We start from the raw sequence: 14,698 nt of genomic DNA, 5'->3' as shown, positions 1-14,698 counted from the left end.
AACAACCAGAACTCAAGTATAAGATTTCAAGAAATTTCATCAATTTGTTCCGTAGATATAGTAAAATCGAACTCCATATCCGTTTTCGAGCCTTGATCTTTCCAAACAATTTATAGATTCATTTTTTTAACACCTCGAATTTAATATTAAATTTTAATAAAATCGCTTGATATGTACATATATTTGGCCCGTAGCAAACGTTCAGTTTCTGACACCTGATTTCTTTCAAAAGTTAGGAGGTTCCGAGGACGTACGGATGAAGTCTATATATGAAATTTCAAGAAAATCTGTTGAATATTTTCTTCAAAATGATCAAAAATGTAAAACAGGTCCGCTAAAAGATCCCGAGGTCTGATATATCCCAAAAGTTGGTCAATCCGTGACATACTCTTAATAAATTTGCATGTGAAATTTCATTTATTAGTGCAATACTAATAAAAGAAAGTATAGAACAATGAAGAATTCAAGATAGAAACGGCTGAAATTCAGCTTATTTCGATAAAAATTAAAGCGACTAAACAGGACTTTAGTGTTGGTGCTGTATACTGTCCACCAAATTGCAGCATTAAGAAAAATACTTTTAAAGATCTCCTGTACAAGCATGGATACAGATATCTAATAGTAGGTGACTATAACGCCAAACATACAGATTGGGGTTCTAGAATCACCTCAACTAGAGGAAGAGAGCTAAGAAAAGCTATTCAAGAGCTAGGTTGTTGCTATCACTCCACTGGCACTCCTACTTATTGGCCTACTGACACTAACAAGATTCCTGATGTTATTGACTTTTTTATAACCAAAAAAATATCAGAAAACTTTCTAAGCCTTGAAGATAACTATGATTTTAATTCGGATCACTTTGCTGTTATATTAAAACTAAGTGAAAAAATAACTAATACATTATTTAGGCCCAGTTTAACAAATAGCACTACAGATTGGGTGAGCTTTAGATACGAAATAATAAACAATATTGACGTAAATATTAATATACAATCAAGAGAGCAATTAGATGTGGAGTTAGAAGGATTTATTAAAATCATACAAAGAGCTGCATGGAACAGTACAAAAATGTCAAAGTACAAACCGACAGTAAATAGCTATCCTCGAGAAATAACTGATTTAGTAGGTGAAAAGAGAAGGGCCAGACGTAGATGGCAACGTTCGCATCTCACCCTGATGATAAAACTGTTTTAAACAGGCTTTCCCAGGTGCTTAAAAGAAAAATCCAAGAATTTAAATCGGCAACATACGAAAATTATATAAAGAACTTGTCAGCTACGAGGGAAAAGAATTATTGCTTATGGAAGGCGGCAAGGAGTAAAAAGAGAACGATTAGGCACGCTCCGCCACTGATGAAAGCAAATGGCAGTTGGGCGAGGAGAAATAGAGAGAAGGCCAAATTGTTTGCTGATCACTTGGAAAACATATTCACTCCAAACGGAATAACTTCAGATATGGGTTTGGTAGAATCTATCGCAAATGAAGCAGACAGCATAGCTCCACTTACTCAATTAGAAATTGCGGAAGAAATAAGATCCCTGAAGTTGAAAAAATCGCCAGGTTTTGATCTTATTACTGCGGAAGTACTGAGAGAGCTACCAGACGAGGCATTGGAACATCTGATGAAAATCATGAATGCAGCTATGGATTTAAGGTATGTTCCTTGTGCTTGGAAAGTCGCGGAGGTAATTATGGTGCCGAAACCCGGGAAATCCTTGAGGGAAACAAAGTCTTACAGGCCCATTTCACTGTTATCAATGATGTCTAAGCTTTTTGAAAAGCTGCTATTAACGAGATTGAAGCCAATAATAGAAAATAGGGGCCTAATACCGAACCATCAATTTGGTTTTAGAAGAAACCATTCTATAATAGACCAGGTCCATAGAATGACTAATATTATAGAAAAAAACTTGGAAAATAAGGAAATCTGCTCTTCTATGTTTCTAGTTGTAGAACAGGCATTCGACAGGGTGTGGCACAGGGGCCTTATACTTAAGTTAGGGCAAATGTTACATTCGTCATTTGTAGAAATTTTGAAATCTTACTTAGCTGATAGATTATTTAGCTGATAGAAATGCTACGATAGCCACTTTTGCTGACTATACTGCAATATTTGCAGTAGGAGCGAACATTGACGATTCGACAAAAAAATTACAGGAGGCAATTAACAAAATAAGCCAGTGGACTAGAGATCGGAGGGTGAAGTTGAATGAAGCAAAATCGGTTCACATAAACTTCACCAATCGGAAAATAGTGAATCCACCACAAATTAACGTAAATGGAACGAACGTAGCGATCCATAACTCAGCAAAATACTTAGGAATGGCTTTAGATGTCAAGCTAAGGTGGAAAGAGCATATAAAGAAGAAACACATAGAATTAGAAAATAAATATAGAGAAAATTATTGGCTCCTAGGTCGTAAGTCCAATTTGGCAATTGATAATAAGATCTTAATTTATAACCAAATCATTAAACCAATATGGCGATATGGCATTCAGCTGTGGTGTTGTGCCAAGAAGGCTCACATTAACAGAATTCAAACCTTCCAGAATAAAGTTCTACGGGGCATGGTAAATGCGCCATGGTATATACGTAACAGTGATGTCCGCAGGGACTTAGGAATTCCTTTGGTTGTGGATGAAATTAATAGTTGTGCTACAAAGCATAGGGCTCGTCTAGAAGAGCATGTAAATATGGAAGCAGCTCGGCTGCGAGACAATGGCGTTATGACAGAAAGACTTAAACGAACAAGGCCATTCGATTTAATACGAAATACCAATTTCCTTATGGAAGGTATTTAATACCTGCACGGAAAAACCAAGTTAGCGCGGAGGTAATAGTTGGTCTGTAGGACCAGTTTTATCCGTTCAGAATTTAGGTGATTTTTTAGGGTAGGAGTCACGCTCCCCCACTGTCGGAGGAAAAAGGCAGATAGAGCCGTCCTTCTTCGTCGTTCGAGATTTTTTCACCTAGTAGAAAAAAAAAAAAAAAAGAAAAAAAATGTGAAATTTCATCAAAATCGGTTCAGCCGATCTTGAGGTACACGTATCTTGCAGTTTAAGTATATATGTATATATATATATATATATATTTATACACATATGTACGTATATATAATATGTTATATTAAATATTTGTATATGTGTATATATAAATATATATGTATATACTTTTGTATAAATAAAGGAACATATTTCTTTCCAAAAAAGAGTTAAGCAATAAACTATATGTATAGATATATATGGATTTATATGCGCACATAAATAGAGCGGATGAAGGAACGTTCTTCTCACCAATCTTTTTGTTCTGATATTAGAATTTAATTTTTTCGTAAATTTTACTGAAGCAAACGGAATAAAGTGGAAATCTTTTTTTACATTTTTGAAAAACATGGTCAAATAAAACCATAAATTAATAAAGAATGAAAAAAAATATTTTTTTCTTGTTGCTTTTAAGTTAAAAATATCAACTAAAATAACACAATCAACAAAACGCAAAATAAGTCATAAATAAAATAACCTTTCAACTTATATTGTATCGGTTGGGCTACAAACGAATTGAAATAAAGTTGAGTCAAACCAATGGTTTGTATTGTAGCACTTTTCCCTTCAACAAGTAAAAATACTGTTTTTAAATACAGTCTATGTATACTTATCACACTATTAAAATTATTTTCATTCATATACGAAACAATTTCTAGGATTGCATATATTTAGGATGAACGATTTATGCAGTCTTTGAAATATGTAAACCAAAAAATTAATTTAAAGAGGGGGGTTACATAATTATGCTCGATTTTAAGTTTTAATTGCTTGAGTTAAGAAAAATAATTATATTTTTTAATGTCATGGATTTTACCGTTAGCTTTTTGCATTTACAGAAATTTGAAGAAGGTTTCGGTTTCGGAAATATAAAGCGTCAAAAATTCAAATTTTACAAATTTCAAGAGGCGATATTTTGAGAGGGGGTGGAGATGGAAAAAAATTTTCTTTTAGCGAAATGAGCTATTTGTTAGTGCCTAAAAGCTACCCAAAATCTCAGGGTCCCCTAACCTGGGCTCTAGAAAAAAAACAACATCAAAAATTTGAGAAAAAAAAAAACGGATTTTAGATAACGGTAAATTTGAACGACCATTTTGTTTTTTTTTTAAGTTTACTATGGTATGCCGCGATAAGAGAAGCAAGACTTTTACTTTCTGCGTTGGCAAAATTTGAAAAATGCTTATGGTTTCGCTGCAATAAATAGTTAAAAAATTCCATAGGGTTTTTGGAGAGCTGGGAGTATAACTTCTAGTAGGGGGGGGGATAGCTAAAAGTTTTCTTCTACTAGTAAAGGTAAGTTTCTAGTAAGATCTATGTACATGTCAAATTTCAGCTTTCTATCTTCAAGGGTGCAGAAGTTTTATAAACATGTCCAAGGACGAACCGACGGACGGAATTTTTTGGAAAAGTACTAAAAAGAAATAAAACTATTAGCATTCGCCACAAAAATCTGCAATAAAAAACCAAGCAAAAACACAGAAAAAGTTGTAAGAATATTTCTGAAACCGTTCCAAAAAACATACCTTAATAATTTTTATACCATTCTATACGGTATGAAGCATGTGAGAATTAATGTAGCATTAATTATACTCAGTGTGTTTTTATGAAAAAGGAGTGAAATTAATTCCTAAATAATATGTCATTATTGTAATGGAAAGACAAAAATAAAATTTGCAAAAGCCTTAAGCTCTCAAAAAAAAAAACAAATTTGTTCAAAATTTCATCTTTTTCATCAAAATTAACAATAGGAAAATTAAATTCAATATTTCAAAGATTATTTTACGAATTGCTTATAAAACTTAATATTTTAAATTTTTTATAATCGGCATTAATAAAATTTTCGATTTTAAAATTTGATTAATTGTAGCTTTGTTAATAAAAACAATTTTTAATGTTTTGAAAAAACTAATCTCAGTTTAAGTTTATGTTTAGTTTATTCGAGTTTGAATTTTTAAAATCAAGCTGAAATGTTACAAATAAAGGTCATTTATTAAATTTTCAATTTGTCAACATTTTTTTGGGAATCAACATTAGCAGAAACTTTCAATTTCTAATCAAAACGCCAACCTAATAATTTTTCGAAGATATTTTCGATTATTTAAGTACTAATATTTGTTAGTTTAGGGATACAAGTTTCTTAAAGAAATCATTTCAATTTTTTTTTCTTGAATCAAATTTGCATAAAGTTAATAATATTTACTTCGATATAAACCCAAGCGGAAAAAACTATTAGAACCTTTGTTACCAGACACACACCTGCAAAAAAAAAAAAAGAAATTAATATTGATTAACACATACAGAGTAATACAGATGTTTTAAAAATAATTGTTTGATTTACTTAACATAAATTACTATTGATCTTCAATTATTTCAATGATCATAAAATAATTTGAAACAAATTGTTACAAGAGCATTTTTTGTTTTTTTAGCACTTTTCTAAAAATTTTTTGAAAAAAAGTGCTTATTAGTTTCACTCTGTCCGTCCGTCCGTCTGTCCGTCCGTCCGTAGAAATGTTTAGATACGTACATAGATCTTTACTAGAAACTTATTTCTGTTGAACAAAGTTTTTACCTATCTCTCCCCCTCTAGAAGTTATACCCGCCCAAAAACCTAAAAATGCCATATTTTAACTATTTATTGCAGTAAAACCATAAGCGTTGAGTCAACCATAAGCTTGCTTCCCTTAGCGCGATATACTATAGTTAAACTATAGAAAACCTAAATGGCCGTTCAAAGTTACCGTTATCTAAAGTCTGTTTTCTCCAAATATTTGATGTCGTTTTTCTTCTAGACCCCAGCCTGTAGAAGCTTCAAATTGTAGGGGCTTTTAGATAGTAATAAATGCTTCATTTCGTTAGAAGAAAATTTTTTTCCATCTCCACCCCCTCTCAAGTTATCGCCTCTTGAAATTTGTAAAATTTGAATTTTTGAGATCTTATATTTCCGAAACCGTAAGATTTTTTAAATTTCTATAAACGCAAAAAGCTAACGGTAAATTCCATGCATTAAAAAATATAATTATTTTTCTTAACTCATACAATTAACCCTTAAAATCGAGCAGTATGTTAACCCACTTTATATTAATTTTCGCTTTATTTCAAAGGCTGCATAAATCGTTCAACCTAAATATATGCAATCCTAAAAATTGTTTCGTTTATGAATGAAAATAATTTTAATAGTGTGGTGGATATACATAGACTGTTTTTTTCCTTCACTTGTTGAAGGGAAAAGTGCTACAATACAAACCATTGGTTTGACCCAACTTTATATTTTTTTCCAAGCATACTTATAAAAAAATTTGTTGAAATCAGCAAAAAACACAAATCGTTCTTTTCTCTCTCTTTTTCCTAGCATATTATGCAAAGAAATTATAGCACTGAAATTTCGCACAAGCGAATATATTATTAAGGCTAGAGGTGGAGAACTATCGATGGCACTCTCGCCACTATCGATAGTTTTAATAAATTCAATTAATAAATTTTTAAAAGTAGGCAAGAACGGAATATCGTTTTGAATTTTTTTAGTTCCATAACTTTATTTTCATTCGTATACACATTAATTTATTACGTTAGTGAAAATTGAAAATTGAAAATGTTTCTTGAAAACATGAAATGAAGTGAAGCTTTATTTTTATTGTATTTTTTGGAATAAACAAAAGAAAAAACTTGCTACTAGCTTTGTCAAAGTTGAAGTTTAACACACAACATGTTTGAATACTGGACTTGACTGAGGGTTTACATAAGCGAGTATGCCAATAGGCATAAATGCTTCGATGTATACAATAGTTTTACTAATATTCCAAAATATCTCAGCTTGACAGTTTATTGGCAACCGATAAATAATTTTTTTTTGCTTAAGCATATGACAAATTCAAAAAGTTCAAAACAGCAAACGATTTTTTATCGATAAAATAAAGAATAAAAAGTTAACAAAAGAAAAACGTAGAAAGAAAATAATAAAATATTTAAAGTTAATATTACGCACATTACAATGCCTGTGTAAGTCGGTGATACGTCTTATTTCAGTTAATATTGTTCAAACAACATTATTTATATATGTACTTGTTTTATTTACTCAATGTTTGGTTATAATCACACTATCATGTATATACAGCAGCAAGTTTTGTTACTATACAGCAAGTTACGTTAGGAAACTATAGATATATCGCGGTAATTTTACGACGATATATCGAAAATATCCATGGTTCAATACATCGATAGTTCTCCAACACTAATTAAGGCTTTAGCTTAAACTCTGTTCAACCTACAGTACGGAAATTTTGCAAAAACAAATATGGTACAACTCCAAAAGTTATTTGGCAATATCTCAAAAAAACACAGTGCATAGTTTTGAAAATTTGCACAAACAAATATATTATTAGGGAGGTTTTTTTGATAAAAGTTGTACTTGTGGTAGCTGACATGCAACTTCACAAGCCTTTTGTTCATAGATCAAAAACTATTAAGGCTACAAAGCTGAAATGTTGAACAAACGTATTTGGTGATGTGGCCATAATTTTCAGTAAAACTCTTTCGGATTCTATTGTTTATACTTTATTGCTTATACTCTTGACGAAGTATTGTTTATACTTTTTTATTTTCGCGTTCGTTATTTTCTGGATAAACCCCCTCTTAATTTAATAATTTAATTTTTCCAAATCATTAATATAAATTTCGGACCCAAGATAGATTTTCCTGGAGCCTCTTATTAAACTGAAGAAACTCAAACATGCAGTAGTAATATTAAAATTTCTTTCAGAATCATGTTGCTCTTCGTGTAATACGTTATATTTTGGAAAAAATCCAGGAGCCAATTTTTTGAAGTGGTTTCAAAAATCTTTGAAAGCTTTGGGTGCTCCCATATGGCGATAATTAGAACAGATATTTTTGCTACAACTTTTAAAGAAGTTAGTGTTGATTTTTTTAAAAGTTGAAGAAAACAAAACTTATCAAAGAACATTTATGTTTACACATTAAAATTGTCAATATATTACTAATTCAATCCGAAAATTTTTTGACAAGTTGCATTGAGATCCTGGCATAACCTGTGGTTGCACCGAAACTCAGAGATTAAACCACTTTTGAGTACTTTTACAAAATATTTTGAAAAAAAGTGCTTATTAGTTTCACTCTGTCCGTCTGTCCGCCCGTGAACATGTTTATAAAACTTCTACATACCGTTAAACATAGAATGTTTTGTGTGTACATAAAGTATGTATATACTTTACTTGAAATTTATTTCCGTAGAAAAATTTTTTTATCTATCTCCCCCGCCTTAAAAGTCATAAGCTCTCAAAGTCCTAAAATGCTATTTTTTAAGTAATATTTTAGCAAAACCAGAAACATTTTTTAAATTTTACAAACGCAGAAAAGTAGCGGCTGGTGTCTTCTACCGCGGAATACCATATTTAAACTTTGCAAAAATAAAAAGGCCGCTATAATCTACCAATATCTAAAATCCGTTTTTTCCAAAATTTTGATATCGCTCTTCTTCTAGACCTCGGATTGTGGGAGTCCGCAATTTTAGTAGTTCTAAAATATTCATAAATAGTTAATTTCGCTAGAAGAAAATTTTTATTCACTTTCACCCTGTCTTAAGTTATCGCCTAGCGAAATTTGAAAATTTATTTTTTTTGGTGACTTACATTTCAGAAACCGCAAGCTTTTCCAAATTTCTATAAATGCAGAAATTATAATAATTTATAAATTTTTATAATAAAATATCATAGTTTTTCTTAACTGGCGCAAATAATCCGTAAATTCGAGCATTATGTTAACGCCTCTTTAAATTTTTTTTTCGTTTTATTTCAGAGATTGGATGCATTGCTCATCCTAAATGTATGAATTTTTTTAAACATATTCGTATATGAATAAAGCTTATTTTAATAATGTAGTGCATACATGGTTTTTAATAGCAGTATTTTCACTTGTTGAAGGGAAAAGTGCTACATGGCGAACTATTGGTTTGTAATGTAGCACTATAAACGTTATTTTAGTTTATCTATTGGTATATTTTTGAGAAATATTAATTTTTTCTGTTACATTTTTATATATTTATTCATCATAGTATTTTTGTTATTGCAAAACTACACCATTGAAGTTTCAATTTCAACTAGGTTTAGTTTTTATAAAATTATTGGTAATAGGGTATCCTAGATAATAGAATTGCGGGTTTTTTTTTTAAATTTTATTAAGAATGTAAAGATGAAAATGCAATAAATCAGTTTTGATACACAAGATTTTAAAAACCAATGAAAGTTTATCTTTAAAGAATGTTTTCTTTTTTTATAGCCACACTTTAAAATAATAATATCAAAAATAAATATGATTTAAAAAAAATTAAATAGATGCATGTGTAAACATAATTCAAAATGACAAAATCCCACAAAATAGGGCTTTTATAAGTAAAAATACAAATGTACAACATCAAAAAAAAGTAATAAATTTAAACTTTCCCTTTATTAAAGAACAAACTTACATACTTATATAAAAAAAAAATAATCAAAAATGTTAGGAAACATTAAAGTAATCCTCCATCTGTGGACATTAACAAAAGAGTAAATGCTTCTCTATGATCGTAACTTTTAAAGGATTTTTTTTATATACGTTACATGCATGTGTTGTATACGCACAAAAAAATCATATACAACCCTTTAAAATTTTAGAGGAGACGTCAAGACGTAATATGTATTATATACACAAATACAATATATAATATTTGTGTTTCGCCTATGCAATTAAAAACATCTTTCTTTGGGAAATTAAATTGAAAAACAAACAATGTACTTAAGAGGGTAAATATTAATACAAAACTTATTACAACATTTCGCGTTAAAATTTATTTTCATTTACTTTTTTGATTAAAAAACTTCTTTATTTCTTCTACCATGGAATCTAAAAATGCTTTGTATAGCATCACTCCTCATACATGTTTTAAAAATAAGGAAAATATTTCTTCATAAAATATTCATGTATAGGGGAAAACAAAAATATATGGCATAAAGATTTTATATAACTGCGATGATTCATTTTATTCAAGTTTATAACCTTTTTTATCGACCGCACTATACTATAAAAAGGCAGTTTACGTAATGGCAAAAAATTTGGATGTCGAATAGTCGGCGAAAATGTATTTCTCCATGTTATAAAAGCATAAATAAACGCTTTTTAGAGAGATGTTTGTTGGCCTGTTTGTCCGTCGGTCTGTCCGTCAGTCTGTGAGTGTACTCTCATGTCTCAAATTCCCATAAGAGTTTACCTTGACTATGTTACGAAGTGATGAACTTTTGAGATACGGGCAACGTGCTATTTTTTAATTTCTGTATTTTCAACAGATTAATTTGAAATTTTATATTAGTTCTGTCTAACAATGCGACAAACCACGTATATTTTTGAGAAAGTCAGCTTTCAGCAATTGAACTTTTGCTACGAGCTTAATTAAAATATTTTACGAACTTTTTGGTGAATTCGCGTGGCATAAAGTGAATCTCTACTCTAAGAACTAGATTTCGATTTCTCTGGGTAACCTAACTAAAGGTAAACTATCGTCGTTAAAATTTGAAGGAAGTGTCAAAAGGACATTTTCATAACGTTGTACAACACTTTCATTAAGCCAGAACATACACTTGGCGGCCACTCATGTACTGAACACTTTTCAAGGCTGGAAAATCATTAAAAATTAATTTTAAAATTTTTTTTTGTATTTTCTCCGAACCACTTGAGGTTGGTTATAATTTGAATATTTCCAAAACTAAATAAATATATTGCTTACATCTTACTTTTTATCATTCACCTTAGTTTTAACAATAAAAAATTTGTGGCCATACCATCATACATGTTAAAGTTCAATCATACATGTTAGAATTCAATGATCAATATCAATATGTACTTCACAATAGAAAAGTTAAGTATGTTAACATTTCTATTTCATCCTATTTCGAAAAAGAGCGAAAACCGAAAATTCATTCGACAAATTTAGATTCGTTTGGAACGATTTATTATAATAGGAAAAAGTTTTTGGCACCTTATAGCTTAATTATTTGTCGTTAAAAATGATTTTTAAAACAACTATATTACATACATGAAAATATGTTATGGCAAACTCTCCACGCGTTTTCACTACAGATGCTCGAATCATTTTTTTTTCTTTTGTATGTATGTGCATATGAAATAAAACAATTTTGTATAAGTTGTACATATTTCATGCTATTAGAAAATTAAAGATATTACTTATAAGCTGTGTATCTGCTTATACTTAAAAAAGAAATTTGGTAAAAAGACTCATACATTTCAAACAAAACAAAATGTCAAAACTGGTTGATTGAATTTATTTGAATAGCTGCATTATTATTCTCGCTTTTGCCTGAATTAAAATAAAAGCAGGTACTTTGCAAAAGACAGACCATTACCGTACGAGTAAAACAAAATCATATCATATGGTTAGATTAATATCTACTATGCCAAATGAGTCAATTATTGCTATTGTCCTATAAAGGAGAATATAAATTTTTATTTTTTAATCAGATTTTCCTTAATCCTGACAAATTACTCCTAGAAGTTTGTGCCTCCCCTTCCCCCAGTACTTTTCTGTTACTTATACAGGAATTGTAAACGTTACAGGCTAAAGTTTTTCTGTTACTTATATGTTTTAAATTAAAATGCTTTAATTAAATGATACTCTCAGAAATTATATACCGAATTACACATGCGTGCCATACTCACATGCGTGCATCGTTATGCTAATAAAAATATCATACATTTAATTTACGCTCAAATTTAGCATTTCCTCGTTTTTTTCATAGCATTCATTTCATATTTTATTTATAAAATCTCGTGTTATTTATTTCACAATACATATATGTATGTGTATTTAAAATACTTTCAGTGCGACAATGTAATAAATTGTCATTTTATTCATCTTTAATATCTTTTAACAAACATTTTTTTCCAAAAAAAAAATAGAATAAAAAAAAATTTTGTTTGTTAACAATGATTGCAAATAAAATAAATAAAGTGTCGTCTCAATTATATAATATTTTAATATTCTGTTATTATTTATTTCTTTAATTTAAGAGTATTTACATTAAAATTTATTACTATTAAAATTATAATTAACATGAAAATTTGGACACTGGAATGATTATTACTATTTTTTCTTTTATATTCATGTAGAAATTAGTATCATATTTCAAATTTGATTAAAATATTTAAGGCAATAAGAGTTTTTATAAAAGACATATTGAGTTAAAGAGAAGCACCACAAGCGTTGTTAATTTTAATAAATTTTCGTGCATTTGCTTAAAACATAGAATCATAAATATTATTGCGCAAGCACTAGAGGAAAAACAAATTTGTGCAACAATTTTTATAAACGTGGCACAGACTTTTGACAAGGTTTGGCACGAAGGATTAATATACAAGTTAGAAAAAATATTACCAAAGCAATATGTGGATATTCTCTCTTCTTATTTAACCGACAGATTATTTAAAAGACAGAGTCAAACAAAAGGGGGACTATTCCACACTTAGAGAAATAAGAGCAAGTGTGTCTTAGGGCAGTATTTTGGGTCCAATACTATATCTACTCTTTACAAGAGATGAGCCTCAAATAGAAAATACAATTGTGGCTACATATACTAACGATACTGCAATTATGACAGTAGCATCAAAAATTGACGATGGTACAAGAAATGGAAAATAAAAGTAAATTAAACAAAGTCTGCACAAGTAAATTTTGCAAATAAAGTTCTTGTAAACCCCCACGTGTTAATTTAAATGGGAAAATGCGACAAAATATCTACGAATAACACTGGATGTCAAGCTAAAATGGAAAGAACATGTAAAGAAGAAAAAAAAAAAATTAGAATTAAAATATAAAGAAATGTATTGGCTTCTAGGTCGCAAGTCTAGGTTACCGATACAAAATAAGATCCTGCTCTATAACCAAATTATTAAACCGGTTTGGTTGTATGGTCTAAAAATTCTATATATACAGAAGTCTAAAAATTTCATATATAGTTAACAAAATTAAGGGCGGTGAGAAATAGAGCTCGTCTGGAGCAACATGTCAATGTAGAGGCCTCTAGACTCCTCCTTATCCGGGATTCTCCCAGAAAATTTGATGGTTGGTCTAAGCGGACTAGTATCAGAGTATAAGGAGGAGTTTTTGGTGGTAAAACACATAACTAACTATGGGTTGCCAGTGAATGGCATGTTAGTAGTATTCATGCTTTCCTTTTCCTTCGATGAGAAAAACAAAAGCATTTGCTTAAGACAGTTGGAAATGTATAAGCGAAAAAGAAAATAATAATTACAATCAAAATAATTAGTGAGCGTTCGTTTCGATTCTAGTTGGCGTAACAATTTAAAAAATTTTATTCGATTTAAAAAATTAGTATCGCCTAGAACATTATGTCACATAATAGGCTTTTAAATCAAAACTAGCATAATATAAAACAAGTAAAAACGTTTCAGTCGGTATGAACCGATTGAATTATACCCTGCACCTTTCATTGTTGTATAGCAATTACTTAAACCTGTGAAACCATTCTATAGAAACTTCACGGATATGTCTGATCTATAACTGAACACACAAGTTTCGTGAATCTGACTTTATTATTTTTCCAAATATTTAAAATTAGCTTTTGGAGTTGTATGGCAGGTACCCGAACCTGTCAAGCAATTCTACTAAAACTTCGCTAATATATCTGATCTATAATTGGACACACAACTGCCAAGTTTCATGAATCTAACTTTATTACTTTTCCAAATATTTAAAATAAGCTTTTGGACTTGTATGGGAGCCACTCGAAACTGTCAAGCAATTCCACCAAAACTTCAGAAATATCTTTGACCTATAATTGGACACACAACTGCCAAGTTTCATGAATCTGTCTTTATTATTTTTCCAAATATTTAAAATTAGCTTTTGAAGTTGTATGGCAGGTACCCGAACCTGCCAAGCAATTCCACTAAAACTTCGCAAATATATCTGATCTATAATTGGACACACAACTGCCAAGTTTCATGAATTTGACTTTATTATTTTTCCAAATATTTAAAATTAGCTTTTGGAGTTGTATGGCAGGTACCCGAACCTGTCAAGCAATTCCACTAAAACTTCGCTAATATATCTGACCTATAATTGGACACACAACTGCCAAGTTTCAAGAATCTAACTTTATTACTTTTCCAAATATTTAAAATAAGCTTTTGGACTTGTATGGGAGCCACTCGAACCTGTCAAGCAATTCCACCAAAACTTCAGAAATATCTTTGACCTATAATTGGACACACAACTGCCAAGTTTCATGAATCTGTCTTTATTATTTTTCCAAATATTTAAAATAAGCTTTTGGACTTGTATGGGAGCTGCTCGAACCTGTCAAGCAATTCCACCAAAACTTCAGAAATATCTTTGACCTATAATTGGACACACGACTGCCAAGTTTTATGAATCTGACTTTATTATTTTGCCGAATATAAAAAATTTGCTTTTGGAGTTGTATGGCAGCCACCCGAACCGGTACAGCTATCTCATTAAAATTTTTAGAGCATATGTAGAATATAATTGGACACATGTATACAAAATTCTATATTTGTACCTTTATTAGTTTTTGAAATAATTAAAATAAACTCTTTGAGTTGTATGGCAGCT

At 30.2% G+C, this 14,698-nt stretch overlaps 1 protein-coding gene across 1 annotated transcript in view; it reads right to left on the bottom strand.

The window, feature by feature from the left end:
• LOC129607739 (uncharacterized protein MAL13P1.304-like) overlaps positions 1–14,698 on the bottom strand; it is a 133,641-nt gene that overhangs the window by 103,165 nt on the left and 15,778 nt on the right. The window contains exon 2 of the mRNA XM_055518917.1: positions 5,243–5,298. Coding sequence (XP_055374892.1) covers positions 5,243–5,298 — 56 coding nt within the window. The remainder of the gene's footprint in view (positions 1–5,242; positions 5,299–14,698) is intronic.

Source organism: Condylostylus longicornis, unplaced genomic scaffold (genome assembly GCF_029603195.1).
Source record: "Condylostylus longicornis isolate FDR11 unplaced genomic scaffold, ASM2960319v2 ptg000004l, whole genome shotgun sequence".
NCBI classification, from domain to species: Eukaryota; Metazoa; Arthropoda; class Insecta; order Diptera; family Dolichopodidae; genus Condylostylus; species Condylostylus longicornis.
The sequence above is the reverse complement of the archived record's forward strand: the minus strand, read 5'-3'. Positions and strand labels throughout refer to the sequence as shown.